This window comes from Otolemur garnettii, unplaced genomic scaffold (genome assembly GCF_000181295.1).
Source record: "Otolemur garnettii isolate 467f Iridium unplaced genomic scaffold, OtoGar3 scaffold00024, whole genome shotgun sequence".
In the NCBI taxonomy this organism is placed as follows: domain Eukaryota; kingdom Metazoa; phylum Chordata; class Mammalia; order Primates; family Galagidae; genus Otolemur; species Otolemur garnettii.
The window spans coordinates 11,563,054-11,576,068 of NW_003852419.1; the positions used below are offsets into that span (position 1 = coordinate 11,563,054).

The window sequence follows — 13,015 nt, forward strand, 5'->3', positions numbered from 1 at the left end:
TAGCAGGTGCCTGTAGTCCCAGCTACTTGGGAGGCTGAGGCAAGAGAATCACCTAAGCCCAGGAGTTGGAGGTTGCTGTGAGCTATAATGTCATAGTACTCTACTGAGGGCAATAAAGTGAGATTCTGTCTCTAAAAAAAAGTCTAAATTTTTCAATATTTACATGAACTACTTTATACTTATATTCTTTGCTTACTGATTTTTAGTGTTCAATTTTTTTTGTGAATGTATTTTCCATCTGAAGTATCATCTCTATCATTATTAATCACTGCTTTGGTAGTTTATAGGTTTCACCAAATTGAACCACAAAATAATCTAATGTCTATCTACTTACATTGTTAATAAAGGGTTTGTTCCTACTTGAAATTTTCCCCAAGCACTACTCTTAGAAAGAATGTTGACCCAACTCCATTTTACAGCATGTCAAATACATTAACAGATGGTATCACAAAGTATATTTTATAGCCTCTCCCAAGATAGAAATTTTATCTATCCTCTAACAATCTTAATTCTTCCAGACCTATGTCAAACAGTAGGGATTTCTCTCTTAACAATTAAATTCTGTAATTTTAAAGTATCCCTATCCAGGCGGCACCTGTGGCTCAGTGAGTAGGGCGCCAACCCCATATACCGAGGGTGTCAGGTTTGAACCCGGCCCCAGCCAAACTGCAACAACAAAAATAGCCATGCATTGTGGTGGGCGCCTATAGTCCCAGCTACTCAGGAGGCTGAGGCAAAAGAATCGCCTAAGCCCAAGAGCTAGAGGTTGCTTTGAGCTGTGACTTCACAACACTCTACCAAGGGCGACAAAGTAAAATTCTGTCTCAAAAAAAATAAAGTACTCCAATCCCTTTGATTAATTTCATTGCATTTAAATTTGACTTTATATGAAATCACTAACATATTATCTTTCTTCTTTTTGAGACAGAGTCTACCTATCACCCTTGGTAGAGTGCCATGGAGTCATAGTTCATAGCAACCTGAAACTCCTGTGATTCTCTTGCCTCAGCCTCCTGAGTAACTGGGCCTGCAGGTTCCCGCCAGTATGCCCAGCTATTTTTAGAGATGAGGCTCTCACTCTGGCTCAGGCTCCAACTCCTGAGCTCTAGCAATCTACTTGCTTCAGCCTCCCAGAGTGCTAGGATTACAGGCATGAGCCACTGCACCTGGCTCAATATGTAATCTCTTATACTAAAATATATATATGAACTAAGTTTTAATACTTTGGTAATTTGGTTCGGCGCTTGTAGCTCAGTGGCTTGGGCACCAGCCACATACACCAGAGCTGGCAGGTTCAAATCCAGCTCTGCTGCCAATGACAACTACAACCAAAAAATAGCCAGGCATTATAGCAGGCGCCTGTAGTACCAGCTACTTGGAAGGCTGAGGCAAAAGAATCGCTTAAGCCCAAGAGCTGGAGGTTGCTGTGAGCTGTGACACCACAGCACTCTGCTGAGGGTGACACAGTGACTTACTCTCAAAAAAGGAAAAAAAAATACTTTCAGTAATTTTGTATATTCAAAATTTATTATATTTAATTTATTTTTTCTTTTTTCTTTTCTTTTTTTTTTTTTTTGAGGCAGACTCTCAAGCTGTTGCCTTGGTAGAATGCCGTGGCGTCACAGCTCACCACAAACTCAAACTCTTGGGCTTAAGTGATTTTCTTGCTTCAGCCTCCCAAGTAGCTGGAGCTACAGGAACCTGTCACAGCACGAGGCTTTGTTGTTGTTGTTGTTGCAGTTGTCATTGTTTTAGCTGGCCTGGGCCAGGTTTGAACCCGTCAGCCTCAGTGTAGTGGCCGGTGTCCTACCCACGAAGCTACACGCGCCACCTATATTTATTTTCTTAAAGGACCTGTTTATAAAATCAGTAGGAAGGATTTCAGTAGTAGATTCAGAACATTACAAAAAGTTACATTTTTCCCCAGGAATTTCTGTTACCAAAAAGTAGGGTAAAATCCTTGTGATCTCAGTAAATGCCTTACTATTTAAGCAAAGAATTTTCAGGTAGAATTGCTATTTCATCTGTTTTATCGAAGAGGAAACCAGCTTTTCCTAAATGTCTTTGCACCAAGAATTGTCCTTTTTTTTTGAGACAGTCTCACTACGTCACCCTGGTAGAATGCCATGACATCACAGCTCACAGCAACCTTAAACTCTTAAGCAGTTCTCTTGCCTCAGCCTCCCAAGTAGCTGGGACTACAGGCACCCACCACAACGCCCAGCTATTTTTTGGTTGTATTTGTTATTGTTTGGCAGGCCTGGGCTGGATTCGAACCCACCAGCTCTGGTGTATAAAGCTGGCATGCTAGGCACTGAGCTACAGGGCCAAGCCAAGAATTGTTTTTTTTTTTTCATTACCAAGGTTCTAAACAAGTAGTTCCTGTTAACATTACCATATTAGTGAACATTCTTATAAATAAGTCAGTAATTCTATAAGATCCAACTCTGAACATCAGAATTTCAGGTAGTTCACACATAGGCATGAATACATTTTAGTCATTTGCTAGAGTCAGCCATTCGTTGCTAAGTGAATGTGAGTCAGCTTTTCATAACTCACCATCATATATTCAGAATATATCTGAAAAACATCGAAAAGTGTTGTAGTGCAGTGCCTGAGGCTCAGTGAGTAGGGCGCCGGCCCCATATACCAAGGGTGGTGAGTTCAAACCCAGCCCTGGCCAAACTGCAACAAAAAATAGCCAGGCATTGTGGCAGGTGCCTGTAGTCCCAGCTATTCGGGAGGCTGAGGCAGGAGAATTGCCTAAGCCCAAGAGCTGGAGGTTGCTGTGAGCTGTGACATCACAGCACTTTACCAAGGGCGACAAACTGAGATTCTGTCTCTTAAAAGAAAAAAAAAAGCATTATAAATGTTATGTTTTATAACAAATTGTTGGTACAACTGAATAAATGTTTCTAAGGATCCCTTTATTATAAATTTGGCTTTACAACTGTTAACTATCATATCTCTTTGATTTTCTCATCACTTATAATGGCCTTATTTTAAACAAGAATTCTTGGCCATAATCTAAAAGTCTACGTAGTAATATTAAAAGTCTACAAAGTAATATTAATAAGTATTTTAAAAATTGATAAAAGCTAATTCAAGTATATCAAGACAGTTAAGAGCATACAGAATATGGAGCTAGTCTTCTTGGGTTCTTTGGGCTCTGCTGCTTCAAGCTGTTACCTTGGACAAATTGTTTAAGCTCTCTGCCTCAGTGTTCTTTTCCATAAAAAATGAGTATAATGCTTGTTTAGAAGATTAATGAGTTAATAAATATGAAGCACTTAAACCAGTACTATCATAAAACTAATACAGTTAGTACCCAAGTGTTTCATTTTATTTTTTTGTCTTGTAAAAGTATTGCTGTATAATTTGCATTTGTGTTCAAGATTGCGTTGGTGCCTAGTAATAATAGTTTTATTATAGTTAAGAATTGTTAAATTGGGGGGGAAGTGCTTAATAAAAGAAGTAGTTATTTCCTTGCCAGGAATGACCAAATAGTACACTAATTTCGCAGTACTATAAGAAGAGAAAAGTAAAGAGAGAATTGAATTATTATAGAACATGTATCATAAAATATGAAAGTCTCTTGTGTTCATAATTAATATCACATTTGCTACCAGAAAGCAGAAATTTATTGGTTAATATTAACTTTATTTGATTTATATCAGATAATATGAATCAATATGAGTTTGCTTAGAATCATAGTGCAGAGATCTTTAAGGATAGTTTTGTTGATATATGCCAGGAATCTATGCTGGCCAACAACCTATTTTTAAATAAAGTTTTTTAGAACATAGCCATGTCTGTTTGTTTACATATTGTCTCTGTGCTTTGTTGCTAGAGTGGCAGAGACGCAACAAAAACCGTATGTCCCACAAAGCCTAAAATATTTATTCTCTGACCCTTTAAGGAAAAAGTTTGCTCACCTCTGAGATAATAACTTAAAAAGTTAAGTCAGCAGGGCTCAGTGGCTCACACCTATAATCCTAGCACTCTGGGAAGCCAAGGCAGGTGGATTGTCAGAGTTCACAGGTTCAAGACTAGCCTGAACCAGAGCCAGACCTTGTCTCTAAAAATAGCTGGGTGTTGTGGTGGGCGCCTGTAGTCCCAGCTACTCGGAAGCCTGAGACAAGAGAATCCCTTGAGCCCAAGAGTTTGCCCTTGCTACATGATGCTATGGCACTCTACTGAGGGCAACAAAGTGAAACTTTGTCTCCAAAAATAAAAAGTTAAGTCAGCACTGAGGAACCATAGTAATGTTGCTTAAAGGAGTAGGGCGCTGGCCACATATACTGGAAGTGGTGGGTTCAAACCTGGCCTTGGCCAAAAACTGCAGGAAAAAAGAAAAAGATTGTATTTATGGATAAATATGAGTACATATATTCTCCAAAATATGAAAAATACTATATTATGTTATATTCAAGTGTCCCATCCAACAGAATTGACAGTACTGTAAAGTACTGTGAATTGTTACAGATGGATAGTAATTGCTAATACTACTAAGTATCCAGTGATGGTATATCATGAACATTCATTGCCTCTTAATGCTTTTTAATCAGCATTTTAATGTCAACCTATTTGCATTACTACTTTTTTCTTCATACATCAGACTTTATTTTGTTCAATTTTTTCCTGTTATTTTGTAATACCAGGATAAAGTTTGTTGTATTCATTTACTCATTCAATAATATATAGGATATTTTGTTCCCTTTGAAAACTGTGACACAGTTTAACCAGAGAAATTAATGTATATCTTTTGTTCTAGCCCACAACTGGAGTTTTATATAAAGAAGATAATTATGTCATCATGACAACTGCAGATAAAGAAAAATATAAGTGCATACTTCCCCTTGTGACAAGTGGAGATGACGTAAGTTTTTATAAATATGTTAATAGTCCCTTTTGCCAAAGGCATTCATTTAAAATATTGCAACCACATCCATTCAAATAAAGTTGAATAACAGGTTTCTCAGTAACCCTGTTTTAGCATAAGAATATTTCTATATTCCTGAATTTTTTAATTTTGCAGCTCATCTTGGAAAAATTAGCAACTAATTATTAATGTTATATTTTAAATGAAAATCTAACTTCCCACTTGCTTTCTTTGGTACAAATGAGAGTTTTAAAAGAAGATAGAATTTTTAAACATATATAATGTTTTTTATAAAGATCTTATAAATAAATCTATAGGTACCTTGTGTTTTCTCATTACCTTAGCTCATGCCTTTTTCTTCCTCCAAAAGTGTTCTGGCTGCCTCTTATTCATCCTTCAAGGCAATGACTTCTTCCACGATGAAACAGAATGGTAAAATGGCAAGAATACCAGCCTAGGAGCCAGGAGGCTGAGGTATATAGGCCATAGTTAGCTGTGGAACCTTAAACAAATTTGAGACTCACTTCCTCCACTCAGTAAATTTGTTAAGCCAACTACATAATATTTTCATGACCTATAAAATAAAAACTGTTAAACTCAGTGTTTTCTTAGGTTTTTTTTTTTTCAGATTTAAAATCTGTCTAAAAATAGCTGTTTTAAATCTTACAACAAGAATGCACACACAAACACACAACCACACATATGTGTGGCATTTAAATCTGAAATGTAAAAATATATAAAAAACTGAAAAGCACCTAAAATTTTCCAATATATCCTATAAGACTCAACTATACTAAGGCTTTTATAGGTAGCATTTGTTTGGGTCAAGCTTTTAAAAATTCTGAAATAGGTTTATAAGAAGTATTTAGGAAACTCATACTTAATAACCCTTTTTTAAGAGAAGAAAGAATGAATACTGTGGAAAATTATTTTCTATCTCCGTGTTTTACACTTGAATTCATTTGAAAGAGCAGCATACCACAGGATCTTATTAAAGGTTCTAATATTTTTCCTCTTTTATTTCCAAGCATTTGTGATTTGACCCAGCAGAGTGGGTGAAGTTCTAGAAAAATTGTAAGTATTAAACTCCAATTCTTTTGTAGGAAGAAGAAAAGGATTATAAAGGCCCTAATCCAAGAGAACTTTTGGAACCACTATTTAAACAAAGCAGTTGTTCATACAGAGTATGTATTTTATGTTCACTTGATAACTAGAAAATAAATTTCCAGCAGCCACAATAGACCTTTGAAAATATTTCTGTATTTCTTATTTTATTATGTCATATCTCATTTTAAGTTAGGTATAAATCTAAGTTACTTCCTAATGGTATTTTGTTTACCTAAATTCTTGTGTACTATATTCAGCAGTCACAGTAATATGGATATCAAATCATGTAACTTACCAAATTGTTTTGAATGTTTTTCAGTTCAAAAGAAAGTCTCCTTATATAATAGAATTTTAATTTAAAATGCTTATTGTTATTTTCTGAGCTACCCAGAAAATTATCCCTAAGCCAGGTAGTTATTATAGACCCCAGGCATATTCCAGAACTGTGTCCTTCACAGAATTTTCACATCTAACTAAAAAAATAATGAATAGGCTTCAGAAATCTGACAGTTTTCTGAGGCATAATTGTTAAGTGTCATTTAATGAAAGCTTACTCTAAATCTTGGGAGAAATCTGATTTACTACTTCAGATATCAAAAAGTAATTCAGGGCATAGCGCAATGACTTACACCTATAATCCCAGCACTTTGAGAAGCCAAAGCGAGAGGATTGCTTGAGGCCAGGAGTTTGAGATCAGCCTGCAACATAGCAAGACCTCATCTGTACACAAAATTTAAAAATGAGCTGGGCCTGGTGATATAGTACCTATAGTCCCAGCTCCTCAGGAGGCTGAGGCAGGAGGCTAGCTTGAACCCTTGTGTTGGAGGCTACAGTGAGCTATGATCACACCACTAAATACCAGACTGAAAGACAAAGTAAGACCTTGTGTCTTAAAAAATAAATAAGTAAATAAAGTTTTTTAAAAAGTAATTCAGTTGATGTGGCTTTTGTATATTTGAACATACCCATCTTTCTCAGATTGAATCTTATTGGACTTATGAAGTATGTCATGGAAAACACATTCGGCAGTACCACGAAGAAAAAGAAACTGGTCAAGTATGTGTTTTTCTTCAAAATATAAAGTATAGAACATTATAAAATTAAAAGTTTAATAATGACATTGATAGTTTCAAAGTTTTATCCCTAAAAATGTATTTGCAAAATACTTACTGTGTTTTTATTTTATTTTTAAATATAGAAAATAAATATTCACGAGTACTACCTTGGGAATATGTTGGCTAAGAACCTTCTATTTGAAAAAGGTTGGTTTCTACATAGTGATTTAACAGTAATGCTGGAATTTCATTTTAAATATATGTTCATATTGGAGTTTAAGAGATTTTTTTTAGAGACCTTATGAGTTTTAAAACACTGAAATAAGTTTCTGAACTATCCACTGGAAAACTTTTTTACAGAGGTCTTTGTTTCCATTATTTTTTGCTTTGATAATCATTACGCTTTTTCCCTACTTATTAATAAAGTTTTTAAAATCTGGTAACATGCATGTTAGTGTTTATATTGTTAGTCTTCTGCCTGGTTTAAGCAAAGTTTTTATAAATGGCAGCAGTTATATCCTTCAAATTGGGAAGTACTTTGATTAACCTATATTCAAGTTGGTCAGTTATTTTGAGATCAAACTTTTCTCTAAAATTAAAATACTTCAAAAGAAAATTGACCTGGTCAATTTTCTGCCTAAAATAGATTATTGCCTAGGTCAAGATATGAAAATTAATATGACTGTCTTTTTAGACAAAATACTTTCAAGGAAACTAGCTTTAAAGTAGTAAGATTGAAGTGGCCAGCAGAAACGAAAAAAGAAGAATCAAATGTTTTGGATCTTCTCTAGAAAGAAGTTTAAGGCGGTGCCCGTAGCTCAGTCGGAGGCTGGTGGGTTAGAACCTCGCCGGGGCCAATGACACAACAATGTCAACTGCAACAAAAAAATAGCCAGGCATTGTGGCGGACCACTGTAGTCCCTGCTACTTGGGAGGCTGAGGCAAGAGAATCACTTAAGTCCAAGAGTTTGAGGTTGATGTGAACTGTGATGCCACAGCACTCTACCCAGGGCAACAGCTTGAGACTCTGTCTCAAAAAAAAAAAAAAAGTTTAAGGTTATAAAGTTGGTTGAAAATTTAGTCATTTGTATTATATGTCACATGTTTCACTGCTCGGTCTTTATATTTACCTTACTCTTATATTATTCAACAGATCGAGAAGCAGAAGAGCAGGAAAAATCAAATGAGGCAAGTGGCAAACATTGACTTTTTTTGTACTCTTAACATTCATAGTGAGGCATGAATTTATACAGGCTAATTGACAAAATATAAGCTGTGTGTTCTTTATCAAATACCTCAAAGCATTGGGTCAAAGAACATTTAAAATATATTTGGTTTTTCTGAGAAAATTTATACTATGATCCTTCTATTTACTTTTAAGATCACACAAAAATAAATCTATCACTGATGTGTCTGGGAAAGATTGTATAATAACATATCACTTTTGTGCTTAGCAGTGGTTCCCTCTGTTTAACATTAGAAACAATTATTGTAATAGCTTTTGCTTTTTTTTCCTGTTGTTTGCCCCATTTATCTGGGTAAAACAGATAACTATATATGTAAGTAACAACCTACCAGACCGCAAGCATCTTAAAAGCAGGGACTATCTTTTATCTCTTTACCCCACTGTGCAAAGCAGAGTGCCAGACATATTGTAGGTACTTCATAAATGTTCACCAAATGAATGGATAAATGATAGCTAAAAAGTAGGAGAGCTTAAAAAGAATAATTCTTCAGGGTACCTAATCACAGTTTTTAAATACCCATGTAGTACAGGGAATGCATTTTGAATCCTAAGAATTTTTATAGAGTTTAAATAACTTATTGATGATATTTCTATAAATGACTTAATATCATAATGATGCTTTTATTAGAAGTAAAGCAAAATGACAAAGGCTTTGAGAATTACTTAAAAGGGATGTCTATAACTAAAAAGGGTGGCTGTGGGGGGGAATTGATAAGCTAAGCATAGACACACATAGCATTGCTATTTTAAAAGATTTTAATTTTACAGACTACCTTTGAGATAAAATATTTATTTACTGTGACTCTGGAGGATAGCAAGATGGATTCAAAGTGTGAAATGATAAAGGAAGAGGAATAAAAGGGTAAGGGAAGAAAACTAACATTTATTGAGCCTCAATTTATAAGCCAGACACTTCCAGGGATGTAACAAAAGCTAATGTTTAATTCTTCCAACAGCCTTTGAGTATATAGTTTTATATAAGTGATCATGAATCACTTAATGACAGGGATATGTTCTGAGAAATGTGTCTTTACACAATTTCATCATTGTGTAAACATCAGATGGTATATATATTTTTTATTTTTTATTTTCCTGTGGAAAACCAGCTGTCCCAGCACCATTACTCACTATAGCTCACTTCCCCTACTTGATTGGCAGTGCCAATATCAAGTGCCTTATATCAGGTTTCTATATGTGCTCCATTATAATCTTATATGTGGTCTATTATTGACCTAAATATCATTATGCGGTGTGTGACTGTATATTATTGTCTAGTTTTATAAATGATAAAAATTGAAATTTTGTTAGAGTCATAAAGCTAATAAAATAAAAGCTTATTTTGAACCTAAGATGTTCTAATTTTAGATGCATGAAAATAGCATACAAAGAAAAATGAAAATTATTTTTTTCTTAGAAATAATTTATTTATTGCCTATTTTGGGCATGGTGCTGACAGGGTACTAAAGTGATACAAGATGAGATCCCTGCCTCCAAAGAGCTTGCTTGGAGATGTTATCTTTTCAGAGCCCTTACATTAGATTTTTCTTGTGTCTATATAAAGAAAAATGCAACAGCTAACTTCTTAGTAATCCTTGCCTTCTCAAATTATACTCTTTATTCTTCCAGGTCATGAAAGTTTCTTAATTTGTTTTGGTGGCTTAAATAGATTTATCAAATAGTGGAAAGGAGTTTATATGCTGAAAAGTATATGCTGTTAATAAAAGATTGCAGAGTAAGCAAATTGATGAACCAATGCTACATATAGATTACTGTTTTAGAAGATAGTGTTTTTACTATATAGCCTTATTTTTTGGCAAATCAGCTTTCAGACCTATAGAATCTAAACTCTAGCGTAGCCATTCACTGTGAAAGTTTAGTGAAGAAAGCTCTGAGCAGCCCACTATAGTAAGTTCCTATATTTTATTTTAGTCTCTTTATTTACAGCTGTTGAGAATAATTAACATTATTATTAGAACTTAAGAATCAAACAATATTGGAGAACATAAAGAAAATACAGAAATGTTACCTTTCCGTTTATAAATAAGAACTTTGAGAATAAGTAAGAACTTCTTCCTTTCAGAATAAGTAAGAACTTCTCCCATCATCACCCCACCTTCATTTCTATAATGAAAAGTCTGTCTTATGCTTTTTTTTTTAAGATTCCCACTAAAAATATTGAAGGTCAGATGACACCATACTATCCTGTGGGAATGGGAAATGGTACACCTTGTAGTTTGAAACAGAACCGGCCCAGATCAAGTACTGTGATGTACATATGTCATCCTGAATCTAAGCATGAAATTCTTTCAGTAGCTGAAGTTACAACTTGTGAATATGAAGTTGTCATTTTGACACCACTCTTGTGCAATCATCCTAAATATAGGTAGGATGTGCATTTAATATTTTAAACATAAAATGCACATATGCTTTAAAGTGATCTGTGCTTAGCTTTAACGCCTTATTCTTACTGAATAGGTTCAGAGCATCACCTGTGAATGACATATTTTGCCAGTCACTGCCAGGATCACCATTTAAGCCCCTCACCCTGAGGCAGTTGGAGCAGCAGGAAGAAATACTCAGGGTGCCTTTTAGGAGAAATAAAGAGGTATGAGAATTACCTAATGATAGTGTCTGAGTGCTTCATTTTCTAAATTTCAGAACATATATCAATATTTTAATGATTTCTTTAATAGTAATTTTTATTTCACTTTTCATTGATTTTAATTCTTTTCCTTATTCTAGTACTTCTTAGAAACCATTCTAATACTCTTTTTTACTCATAATTTCATAAGTTTGACATCTTATTCATTGTAGTGAGTTTAATTTTTAGGTAGTTGTCCCAGCTAAACCTCTTGAAAAAGACTGTACCCCCCATCTGCCTTCTAACACTTTTATTCTTCACTTCATTGCTACCCTTATAACTACTTTTCTATGCTACTTTCGTCTTTTGCTGTTTTTGTTTCACACTGACCCTTTTCTTGTCTTCCCTGATGTTTGTAAGGCAATATTATACAACTGACCAAGTCAGAAACCTATCATTTTTTTTTTTTAGAGACAGTCTCACTTTTTCACCCTCTGTGGAGTGCAGTGGCGTCATAGCTCACAGCAACTTCCAGCTCTTGGGCTTAGGCAATTCTCTTGTCTTAGCCTCCCAAGTAGCTGGGCCTATAGGTGCCCGCCACAACGCCCAGTTATTTTTTTATTGCAGTTTGGCTGGGGCCGGGTTTGAACCCACCACCCTCAGTATATGGGGCCCGCGCCCTACTCACTGAGCCACAGATACCACCCACCAAGTCATTTTTCTTACTCTTTTCTTACTCTTCATTCATCTCTGATTCTAATCATTCACTAAGAGCCATCAGTGTTATCTTCTAAATGCTTTCCAGAATCATCCTTTAATTAGTTCAGGACCTTGTTATTTCCTAGAGCCCGAAACTGATCTCTTCACAAATCTCCTTTCTAATCCTACCTAGGCAGCTGATAAAATGCTCTTTCTAAAAGGCATTTTTGTGTTCTGACTTCAGCCTCATTTTTTATCACCATTACCTTTATCCCAGCTATTTTGAACAAGCTAGAGTTTTCTAAAAGTACCGCCCTTCTTCCTCTTGAATTTCTACTTATGCTTGAAGATAAGCAGTATGCTTCCAGTGTTTCTTCATTTGGAAATGAGGCAGGACTTCCAGGATTACCTCAGGAAGAAGTGAATGCTTCCTCTCCTGCAGGGTCTTGTGTTTTATTCAGTCCTCCATTGCAGCACTTTTTTTTTTAAGAGACAGAGTCTCACTGTGTTGCCCTGGGTAGAGTCTCATGGCATCACAGCTCACAGCAACTCCAACTCCTGGGCTTAGGCTATTCTCTTGCCTCGGCCTCCCAAGTAGCTGGGACTACAGGCACCTCCCACAACACCCAGCTATTTTTTTGTTGTTGCTGTTTGGCCAGGGTCAGATTCGAACCCGCCGCCCTTGGTATATGGGGCCAGCACCCTACTCACTGAGCCACTAAGCCACAGGCGCCTCCCACCCATGGTCTTACATTAAACTGGAAGGCAGAAGAAAATAATACTTAGCTGCAAGGCTTGTTTCTTCCCTTCCCCTTGAATACCTCTTTGCAAAAGTATTGCTGGACTCTTTACAGATCCTGTGACCAACACATTCATTCTGATAGGGGAAAAAAGTAATTTTGATATTAATTGCACAGTTCAGCTTCGAGAGCTGTATAGAGACCTCGAATTGTCTTCTGGTCTTCTTTTGACAGTGAGCTAAATACTAGCAAATAATTAAAAGTTCATTCAATCAAAATGCTTCACAAATCTCAACTTTCGTTATTCTTCAAGAAAAAGTACCAAAGCCAGGCACAGTGGCTCACACCTATAATCCTAGCACTCTGGGAGGCTAATGTGGCGAATTGTGTAAGCTCAGGAGTTTGATCAACCAGCCTGAGCAAGAGGGAGACCCCATCTCTAAAAATAGTTAGGCATTGTGGCTAGTGCCTGTTTATTTCCAGCAACTCAAGAGGCTTGGGGCAAAGGGATCACTTGAGCCCAAGAGTTTGAAGTTGCTATGATCTGTGATGCCAGGGCACTCTACTGAGAGCAACAAAGTGAGACTGTCTCAAAAAAAGAAAGAAAGAAAAAATATCAGTTTACTTTTTTTTTTTTTTTTTTTTAGCCACAAGTGGCTGTGTGGTGGGAGCCTGTACTCCCAGCTACTTGGGAGGCTGAGGCAA

The 13,015-nt window shown here is 35.9% G+C and overlaps 1 protein-coding gene across 1 annotated transcript in view; it reads left to right on the top strand.

Annotated features, from left to right (window-relative positions):
• The window catches only part of ERLEC1 (endoplasmic reticulum lectin 1), a 33,754-nt gene that overhangs the window by 3,226 nt on the left and 17,513 nt on the right, over positions 1-13,015 (top strand). The window contains exons 2-8 of the mRNA XM_003787913.3: positions 4,775-4,879; positions 5,986-6,066; positions 6,968-7,045; positions 7,188-7,251; positions 8,198-8,232; positions 10,450-10,673; positions 10,766-10,895. Of these exons, the coding sequence (XP_003787961.1) occupies positions 4,775-4,879; positions 5,986-6,066; positions 6,968-7,045; positions 7,188-7,251; positions 8,198-8,232; positions 10,450-10,673; positions 10,766-10,895 (717 nt within the window). The remainder of the gene's footprint in view (positions 1-4,774; positions 4,880-5,985; positions 6,067-6,967; positions 7,046-7,187; positions 7,252-8,197; positions 8,233-10,449; positions 10,674-10,765; positions 10,896-13,015) is intronic.